The following is a 10,941-nucleotide window of genomic DNA, read 5'->3' as shown; positions in this document are numbered from 1 at the left end:
CATATGTATAATTACGGTGATTGTGACTTTATATCCGTATGAATATACTAATTAGCAACTAGGAACTACTAGCTATACAAGAGTTTTCGTACCGACTGTATTTCCGAAGCGGACCGCCAGCTGTCAGAAATTCAAACGCTTCCTCTTATCATTATTGGATTTATAAACCACTTTCACCACTATTTCCAGCCCTACAGTGTTTTTAATATGCGCAATACACGCCAGTGAAACAGCGTTTATTCTTACATCGGGTGTGGTCGTCGGCCATGGAGAGACTTGAAGGCTACGTCTTCACCGCTCTGTGCAGCACCAACTTTCTGGTGTCCTGCCTGCTGTTTTCCAGAGTGACCCGGGAGCAGAGGGAGCCGTACATGGACGAGCTGTTTCACGTCCCACAGGCTCAGAAGTACTGCCACGGGAAATTCAGCGAGGTGAAGTGGCTTTCTGAGTGTCCCGGCAGCCATGAAGGCGAGCCCGTCATTGTGTAGCTGATTAAGGTTAAATGATGTGAAGGCTTGTGGAGCATTTAACCTGCACATCGGACATAGAGATCATGTTAGTAGAGGATATGTGGTGTTATTGTAGTTCCCATGCAGGCTGTAGGATAGTGGATATTAAAGGGTCATAATGACACTGAACACATCATATTCATTTGTTCTACCGTCACACTGTCAAAGAGTCTGTTTTATATCAGGGGCGATCCTAGGATCAGGCTTTTAGGGGGACCCAGCCCCTCAGCAGAATGTGAGATTTATACAGGACCTGATGCCCAGTGCAGGTTCTACTGACTCCATCCTGCTCTCTCCTCTATCTGCTGTCAACCAAATAGAAAACTTAACATTCAACCACAGAATCTATAATCAATATATAAATTGATCTGTACTGATTTATAATGTTATTCTAATTGAATGTTGGGTTGTTATGGGTAATGTAGTCAGGTTAGCATCATTTTGACCTCATATTCTCACCTGAACCTGGTTGTTTTCTTTGAGGACAAAAAAAAAAATAAATGTCTCCATCTATGGAAGTACAGATTTCCAATGTAAATATATTTTCTTGTGTAATTGCATTTATGTAATTTGACCATAAAATGTCTCTGGGATTTTGTAAAGCTCTGCCATGTGAAGCAAAGTTACCATAACGTTTTATGTAAACATGAACCTGAAATTTGTTAATGAAGAATAATTGCGATGCTTTATAACACTGCACATTATTGCTGTGTTATCTCCACTTACACTACAATATTAAAGTGCATCAGTTAACCACACAGACGCTAAGTCACAGTTTTAACAATAATGTTGACAGTCAGCGTCTGTATTTGCTAACATCGACTTTTCATCTTAGGCTGTTTGTGATTGTAATCTCCACCACGAAATTCATCGCTAATCTACTTCTTCTACTACTTTGTTTTTACGTGTGTGGCTGATTACAAAACAAGTTGGCATAAAATGGCCCCTGGTTTATATGTCCGTTTGTACAAAGCTTAGCTTGAGAATAGAGTCACATAAAAGCTATGGAAGGATTCCTCAGAGCTACAGTTCACATCATAGAAACTATTTTTACATGACATGTAAACTTATTTTAATGGTGATGTGATCTTTTTGCAGTGGGACCCAATGATCACCACTCTCCCGGGCCTTTACCTCGTCTCTGTGGGAGTCATCAAGCCCGTGGTGTGGCTCGCTGACCTGACAGGCGAGGTGGTGTGTTCCACAGCCATGTTACGCTTCATCAACCTGCTCTTCAACTGCGGAAACCTCTACTTGCTCTATCTTCTCACCTGCAAACTGCACCTCAGGGAGAAAGTAAGACCAGATGATGAAGATAAACGTGTCACTAATCTTTTTTTGTCATTTTCATGATATCTGATGTTACGTTACCTCCCTTCCAGGCACGAACAACATCACGCAGACTACTATCAGCATTGTCCCTATCCACCTTCCCTGTGCTCTACTTCTTCAACTTCCTCTACTACACAGATGCTGGATCTACTTTCTTCATCCTCTTCACCTACCTCATGACGCTTTATGGCTGCCACAAGGCGTCAGCGCTCCTTGGAGTTTGCTCCGTGCTCTTCCGCCAAAGCAACATAATCTGGGTGGTGTTTTGCGCAGGCACTTTGGTGGCCAGCAAAATGGATGAGGCCTGGAGGGTGGAACACACGAAAAAGAGGGATGAGAAGTCTCCTTCGTCCCAGATGAATCTGTCGTTCAGTGGAGCCAAGAAAATAATGCTTTTCACCGTGGAGTTCTTCACCTCGCCCAGTCATGTAAAGGCGGTGCTGCTGGTGGCCTGGCCTTATGCAGTGGTTGCCACCAGCTTCCTGGTTTTCGTGGTGCTAAATGATGGGATAGTAGTGGGTGACAGGACAAGCCACGAGGCCTGTCTTAATTTCCCCCAGCTCTTCTATTTCTTCTCCTTCACCCTCTTCTTCTCTCTTCCTGTCTCACTTTGTTACTATCGTATCCTTCGCTTCCTGCAGGCTCTTAAAAAGCAGCCTCTGTTCTTCCTCTTCGTCACGGGCGTCTCCTTGCTCCTGGTGTGGAAGTTCACTTTCGTCCACAAGTACCTCCTGGCAGATAACCGTCATTTCCCCTTCTATGTGTGGAAGAGGCTTTTCCAGAGGCACGAGCTGGTGCGCTTCTTCCTCGTGCCAGCGTATGTGTTTGCCGGCTGGAATTTTATAGAGTCTCTGAAATCGCGCTCACTCTTCTGGAGCTTGGCGTTCCTGGTGTGTCTCCTGGCTGCCACAGTCCCCCAGAAGCTGCTGGAGTTCAGGTACTTCATTGTTCCATACCTGATGTATCGCCTGCACATGCCTCTCCCCTCCCTTCCCAGACTCATCGTGGAGTTCGTCCTGTACACAGCAGTCAATGCGGCCACGCTTTACATCTTCATCGCTAAGACCTTCCACTGGTCGGCCAGCACAGCCACACAGAGGTTCATGTGGTGAACTCATGCTCAGACAAGATGTTGGCATCAAAGGATTCTCCCAGTGCTACTTTACAGAGCACTAAAATACATGTGACAACTCAGAAATCAAAGGAAAGCTTTTGTTACATGTCAGGAACATACAGTGTAAACAAATGCTGTTTGGGATAATAAATAGCCAATTCTATAGCTCCAACTGAGAATTGGTATTATTAGTGCTAACAAGGCAAACAATGACTAAAACAGTGACTTTTTGTTTTAGCCATACAGTGTAGGTAAAAGTAATTTTGAAATCATCGGTAGTTTGAAATACAATGTTCTCTTTGGATGAAAAGTTGCTGTATATAAAAGTTGTTTCTACTGTACCTAAACAGGTTTTGGTTGAAATGTTGATTTTTTTTTTTCTGGGATAGTAAAATTTTGAGAACTGTCAAGGTTGCATGTTGTTTTTTTTTTTTTCCTGGCAAACCGTTTTGTACTGCAAGTGTAAATACTGTACACAACTCATTATATCGATATTTGGAGAAACAACAGTTGACATTAGCTGTAAATATGATTCAGGAGACCAAAAATAACATAACCATATTGTAAGTCTTTTTTCTTAGTAGTGACTTTGAAATGTTGCTTTTTGCTTGTGAAGAAGACATTTGAAACAGACGACTTTGTAATTGAGACTAAATTGAAAATAAACATTTTCCATTTCTACTCTGAAAGCCATAAGAATTGACTGGAAATGATACAGAAATGTGTTCATTTAGATATTTGTGCTTTTTCTTTGTCATGAAGTGTATTTTTTTTTTTACTTTGTGGTGTAATTGGAACAAAAGATACAGTCTCACCTTCTCACTGTTTCCCTTTTCTCTGTGTTGGCTTTGTTGTGCCTGATTTATCTATATGTATTACAGTTATTTCTGTTTAGATAAAGATAAAGATTTAATTATATGTTGGGATCTCAATCCAATACATGACATGATTAAAGCTTTGGTTTCGGACTTTTTTGGTTGAGTTGAGCTGAAGAAGTTCAGTCCAATCTTAATGTAAGGTTCTGTAATTTATTCAGTGTAATGCATTGTTTTAGATCTTATTTCACCACCCCGTATCTTAATCTTGTCACCGTTTGCTCATTTGTTAAACACTTTGTATTCTACACTTATTTTCCATCCAGCTGCTCCAGCTGTTCATACAGTCCTGTGTGTACCTTTGAATAAAATAACTCATGCAACGTCAAGTCTTAGGGGTAATGTGTGGCTCACCTTTGAAAACAAGGGGCAGCAAACAGCTAAAAATAAGGGATGCACTAAGTTTTTAGGTTTGTCATTTTTGTTTTTAAAAAAGAAATGTTCACATTACAGGAATATTGGATTTATGTAGAAAATACATGCCTAGAGTATCTCTGCAGACATCAGAAATCACTCTCAATGGTAAAAATTCCTGTGAAGTGTCACTTACAAATGTACAAACAAGGAGTCAAACAAACTGCAAAGATGTTGTCCACCAGGCGCTTGTATCGTGGCCTCAGGGGCCCACAACAGCCACAAACTCCGGCGGACTTAAAACTTGTCAGATTCAGACACTAGGTGGAGCTATAGGACAAAGTTGGATATTCCCATGTAGAGTACATTTAATTTAAGTAGAAGAAAATTCATGGTGCCTTTCACACTGATTTACACTTAGAATGGGTTCAGGTTTTGCTGCAGAGAAGATTGAAATATTCAAAGTTAGTGGTCAAGTCTTGAAGATCATTGCTCAAATTATCAGACACTTTTAAAAAAAATGAAACCACAGCTGGACAAAGAGACAAAAAAAGAAACTCAAGCAGGCAAATCTGATTAACAGGATCTGACATTCTACAGCATGTAATGATAATAATAAAACCTATCGATTGCGTTGTTGCTCAGAGTAGTTTGGAGTAGTCTTCATTACTTTGGTAGTGAAAGAAAAACAAGTGGTGCAACAATTGTTCTCCACCTAACACATATTATTAGGTTCTAATTACATGAAGCAGCATGGAGCCAGCTCAGAGGAGAGACTTTAATAAAATCAAACTGGGATGATTATACAAATGTTGATTACACTATTCAGCCACTCTAGCCCTGTGTGACAGAGATACATGCTGTTTGCTTTGGAGCCGAGTGTTCAAGTTAGAAATAGCCTCATTTCGGCTTTTGCTGAGGCTCGCTCGTCCTCTTCTCCCTTTCCAGCATCTTACTGATTCTCACTTTAGTGGATGATGAAAGCTTACATTAACACTGTGGCATTTTGAAAATTACAGCCCAAAGGGTGGCACTGCTATTATTCATAGATTTGTTTTAGTTCATGATGCAGCTGCATATAATGAAGAATATTTGATTAATCGCTGATTGAAACACCCCCCCAGCTGTTACCAAAGTTACAAACAATACTGAAAAAGTGTGAATTTAAAAGAAAACACAATTGGCTTTTTGTGTCAGAATATAAAAAAACATTTCTTTCAGTAGTTGAATGGAAGAAAAGTGTTCTGTCTTTTTAATCATACAGTACAACTGTATTGAGTTATCTGTGAACACTCACGAGTAGTTAGCCCGGGAAACTTTCTCTATCGATCCCAACGAGCATGAACGGAGCAATAGGCCAATTTGGGGAAAAACAGACACAAAGTAAATAAACTTGGTGGAGCTTTGAGCTGATGTTTGAAAAAACCAAATCGAATGACACTTTGCAGCCACACAGACACAGAAACTATAAATTAAGATTAATCTGTAAAGTTATTCTGGGCATGTGAACTCTTCTACACAATGCTGCATGGAGCGATTTTTGAATTTTCACAATATTTTTGTGATTTATCATTAAAGGTTGTCTTGTGTTTAATGCACTGCTTTAGAAGACAGGAATACCTCAGATTTTAGAAGGTTTATTTCGTGGCTTAAAGCAGTTGCTAGGCAACCAACACTGATCATGGCAAAGAAATAGTTGGGTAAAACTGTGCATAAAATGGCAAATCACCTTTTTTGTACTTTTTTGCACACATTAAAGCAACAAGACAGAACATGCCAATTAGTGAGCTTTGCCTCTGTTTCCAGTGTTTCCACTAATCTCATTTTATCAGCTGCTGGTTGCAGCCTTGTATTTAATGGACAGATATGAGAGCAGTAGCTCACAAACATTCATATTTCCCCTACCACTTTACGAGTGCAAAGGGACAGTTGTGTAAATATGACTCAAATTTGGTGATTTTAACTTTGTGTGAGTTTTGTCAGTCACAAACCTCCCTGCCAGATGAGCAACATTAACTACAAGTCAACTGGAAGATAAACTGACTGATTTGCTCAGAACACAACTCCATTATTTGTACGGGATGATATATTCACAGTGAGATACACCAGGTTTGTTTTTCAAAATATGTGGTTTGTTATTTGGCCACTTGGGTTATGTAAAAGTTTAAAAGGGAAAAAATAATCAGGATGAGAAACGAGGGAGAGTGAGAAGAGGATAAAGAGGAGACCAGATTTCCACATACAGTATGATATGTCAGCCTATTAAGAACCTCATTACCAAAGAGTTGACTAGTTCCTGCAGTGCAAGATTAAAAAAACAGGACCTGTAATCACATATTCTGTTTTCTAGGCTTATTGTCTCTGATTCACCGTGGAGACATGTGTGTCTGTTACTTGTATGAGCTGTTCATGACTGTACACACGCTGAATATAGATAACCTCAAGATGCAAATTTCCTGACACTGTTTTATTCACCTAACTCTGAATAAAACCTCAAGCCTTCTGTTTACTCATTTCACTTTCACAGCATTGTCTAATGACTGATCGCTCACTTTCCCGATTAATTAAAGTATCTGGCAACCTGACAAGATCACGCTGGTGTAAAAGTGTAAAAAAAAAAAAGTCCTAAATGTTGGAAGAGATACGGAGCTTACAAATATGTTATCAGTAATTACAGCTGCAGCTGGATGTGTACTGCACCACACACTCTGCCAACAGGTTATCTGGTACAAAAGTGACAGACTTTACACTAAATCATGATCTCAAAGGTAATTTCTTCTTTCCATTTCAGTGAAAACAAAACACCAGGTTCAGCTCAACACACCTCAGATTCCACTATTTGCCAATTATATTATCTAATGTCCAGTGCTTTTCTTGATATCCTCAGCCTTTTTCTCTGTCAAGACATCAGAATCAACCAGTTTCTTCATGGACATCATTATTATAACATAACACTATTTCGCTATTTCGCCCATTCTTCTGATTGAGGCAGCTCAAATGTTTGACCCGGTCAAACCTCAGCATCAGCAGCACAAAATGGGAAATCTTTGCTCCTTTGGCACCAAGTGCAAATAACAAACACGGGAAGCAACATGATGATTCACTGTACTGAAAGCTTTTCCGTGCAGTACAAAATTAAGTCATAAGTGTATCCAGGTAAATATTTCCCTGTTAAAATAGAAATATTATGTTAGAAATATGTGACATGACTGCACAAAAAGGGAGCATATATACGTTAAAAAACATCCTCCAGACCCTCAAAAAATGTGCACAACACTACAAGCAATACACCACCTCTGTCACTGACATTATTTTAAAGACAAGGCGCCTGCCATTCCTGATAATTATCATCACCCCTACAGTGGGTGGTTCCAACAGAGACCTTTTCATTTTCCACACTGCCTACTCTGCTGGGAGCACACACTTTCTGTGACTTCAGAATAAAAGTCTCTTTTGTAAGTATTATTTCTCTATTTTAAACAAAATCTACATCACATATTCTCCAGCTAATACTTGATAAAAATAACTATATTGAGATTGTTATATAAAAATGTCAAATTCTGTTCAAGTCAGCGTTGGTGTGGCCAGAGGCCTCCCTGGGAGCGAGCAAAAACAACTCATTAAAATTGTCTGTAACTAGCATAGAAATTATTATAAAGCACTAAATACTACTACATCTTGTAAAAGAGAAAATAAACTTAGTATTTCAAAATAAAACTAACTGAAAAATATTTGCACATTATATTAACATTCTCAGTTTTAGCTTCAACAAGTCCTCCAACAAGTCTACCCAGCCAAGAGTGTGTGTGTGTGTGAGAGAGAGAGAAAGTGTACGTGAGTGTGCGGAGTTAACAGAAGAGCAGTCCTCTAAGCCCTCAGGGACTCCCAACCCTGTCACTGTGCATCATTCAGCTTCCTACACACACATCCACATGCCAGCACACAAACATGTATTTACATTCACATGCACAGAGAGAAACTAACTGTCCTGCATCTTAATAAGAGGCTGGAGACCACAAAATGCTGCAAAACATGCTCCCAGTAAGCATCCGAAAGTCACCAGATTTCCCAAATGACCCATTACCTTCACCTTCGCTCTCTCTCTCTCTCACACACACACACACACACACAAACACAAACATTGCTCCTATCACCCTGTGCATCTGCCCCCTGTCTCACTGCATAATACACAACTAGCTGAGGTGGAAACACTCTCTCATAAACACACACTCAAGAGCCACACAGAAGCGCTTAGCTGTGATGCATAATATATCATGCCAGGTTAGGGAGAACAAGTGGCCTCATATGTACTGCTAATTGAAACAAAAGCAAGGTTTCTGCAGTGAGTCTGTAAGTGTGTGTGTGTGTGGTATTTACTGATTAAACAGCAAGCACAATAAGAAAACCATTAGTCATCTGAGTGGCCGAGTTGGCATTTTGTCTCACTTAGCCCTGTTGGTGTTTGTGGAATATAATGAAGACGCACGGTCTGTGTTGTGTCTTATTTTGTGTTTAATTTGGTGTATTTCAAATAAACAGAGACATAAGCTCATATTTTTACATTACAAATTTCACTCTCTCTTGAGAAAACCTCTAATTTCTATTTCGAGATCACGACTCAAATATCTCGTTCTATAATTATGATCAAAAGCAAATACTTGATATATTATTAGAGTAAATTATTTCTTGAGATCATGACTCGATTAGGCACCGATTACAGTGGCAGACTGGGCTTGAACGACACATCACAGCAGGTACATAAAGAAAGAGCTGAGAAGCAGAGAGCACCACATGTTACACTGACACTTAACCTACTTTATTGCCACAGTAGCAACATTTATATTTATATATATATCTATATATATATATATCTATATATCTATATATATATATCTATATATAGATATATATATATATTTATATATATTTTTTTCTTTTAATATTTGTGAAATCAAAGGGTAGGACTGCAGCCAGGCTAGTGACAAGGTGAGTCTAATTAAAAGACACTATTGAGTTGCACTATGGGAAATGGAGTTTGACCCACACATTTAATTATACAACCAAATGTATGTATGTCAACTATCTCTGTCAGATGTTACTATACATAAAATTTACTGCGCTATATAATGTTTGCACATTTGTTTTCTTTATGCAACTGTGTGTGACCTACACTGCTGCCATTCATTGCATCTGTAGTAAGCAACTGTCATTAATACTCATTTTGTACAGACACACTATAGGACAAATATTCATTTTATAACATAAATGCAAAACTTACATAATGAACTAAGAATACACAGACCTCAACACACCAGCGACGTCCACACCATCTCTTAGCACCTTTAAAAAACACAATTACAGCACATAAAGAAAATCTTCTATTTATATAAGGATGGTGGGAGTTCAGTGGGCGGAGTGGCCAAAACATGTGTTTTGTTTTATTAACAGCACACTGTAATTATACAACCTGCCCACATTCATATCACACTTTCTAATGTGCTGTCTGTAAAAGTTTCTTGGTGTGTGAGGCATGAGTTTGACACAATTTCACGATTTTGAGAGATTTCCCGATGCCCCCTTCAGACTTAGAAACTGCAGTTTTGCATGAACCACCTGAGTTTTTTTTTTTTCTTTCTCCCTATTTTTTTATTTTTTTTTTGTTGTTTTTTTAATTTCCGGGGAATATTCAAATGAGATCCAACTTTAGCTCTGTCTCCGTGGCAGGTTGCTAAGATACAGACCATGTCAGGAAGTGACAAGCGAACATAATTACGACCCTGGATGACAGACACCAACCACAGTGTTCATTAGACTTACTCAAGCATTAAGACATCAAGTCTTTTGAAAGGACGGAAATAAAAAAAAAAACCTCACACGATCACTTGTATCAACTAATTACTACATAATCATTTGGTGAATAAGTATTTAAACAATTAAGGAGCAAAGGAATCGTTTCTTTACTGCAGCTTATGTTGGGTTGGGTTTGCTGAGGTTTTTTTTTTTTTGCCCTTTTGGATAATATGACATGAAAACAAATTCGTATGAAATTTTATTAGACCTAATGAATCCACAAATAAATAAATCAAATATGCTAATAATAAAATTCGTCATGGCCTTAATGCTTTGCTTTGTTGTTGTTAAGGAGCAGTGTTACTTCTCTGCGTTTTTCTGTGTACTGTATTACTACACGGCATCTCTCTCCCACTCCTGGCCTTGCATTAGATGATGATTGACAGTGATATTAGCACCTTTTCCTCATTCTGCCTCTCCCCAGCCCTCAATCAATCCATCTATCGCCTCCACTGGCCTCATGGGACGCTGGGAAAATAAAACTATTTATAGCAACCTGAGGTGCGCGTGAGACTCTCATGTTTGTGCAGAAAAAAAAAAAAATTAGCAGCACTTACCTTTGCATTAGACACAACCACTGCATAGTGTGTATGAAATTATTCAACTGGTGCCCCATTGTATTTTAAATCTGCAGGAAAAAAGCAATTATATTTAGTATAATCAGTCAGGTGCAGTTGCAGCTTCTGTATGCAACTTTCAGACAAAATATATTGTATTGTAATTTCAGTTTGCTAAAGACACATGTTGCCACCATGAGTGATGTGTACAGATGCTTTTTGGTATGTGCTACTGTAAATGAACTGACTATACCTTAAGATGATGGTCTCAACTTCCTCTGCTCTTCTGGCTGTTGCAAGCCTGTCCACTCACATCCTAGGTATTAAAACATTATACAACAATTATATAA

At 38.9% G+C, this 10,941-nt stretch overlaps 1 protein-coding gene across 1 annotated transcript; it reads left to right on the top strand.

Moving 5' to 3' along the window:
* Positions 1-98: 98 nt before the first annotated feature.
* alg10 (ALG10 alpha-1,2-mannosyltransferase) lies at positions 99-4,147 on the top strand. Its single transcript, XM_026326739.1, has 3 exons — positions 99-431; positions 1,608-1,805; positions 1,892-4,147. Exons 1-3 carry the CDS (start codon positions 267-269, stop codon positions 2,951-2,953), a joined length of 1,425 nt encoding a protein of 474 aa, XP_026182524.1. The 5' UTR covers positions 99-266; the 3' UTR covers positions 2,954-4,147.
* Positions 4,148-10,941: the final 6,794 nt, after the last annotated feature.

Source organism: Mastacembelus armatus, chromosome 23 (assembly GCF_900324485.2).
Source record: "Mastacembelus armatus chromosome 23, fMasArm1.2, whole genome shotgun sequence".
In the NCBI taxonomy this organism is placed as follows: domain Eukaryota; kingdom Metazoa; phylum Chordata; class Actinopteri; order Synbranchiformes; family Mastacembelidae; genus Mastacembelus; species Mastacembelus armatus.
The sequence above is the reverse complement of the archived record's forward strand: the minus strand, read 5'-3'. Positions and strand labels throughout refer to the sequence as shown.

What these genes read in the sequence shown, in the direction of transcription:
- alg10 (XM_026326739.1), top strand. Translation starts at nt 267, where the DNA reads ATGGAGAGACTTGAAGGCTACGTCTTCACCGCTCTGTGCAGCACCAAC. An exon ending in GCCACGGGAAATTCAGCGAG is followed by an intron (nt 432 to 1,607) that starts GTGAAGTGGCTT and finishes ATCTTTTTGCAG; the next exon opens with TGGGACCCAATGATCACCAC. An exon ending in AACTGCACCTCAGGGAGAAA is followed by an intron (nt 1,806 to 1,891) that starts GTAAGACCAGAT and finishes CCTCCCTTCCAG; the next exon opens with GCACGAACAACATCACGCAG.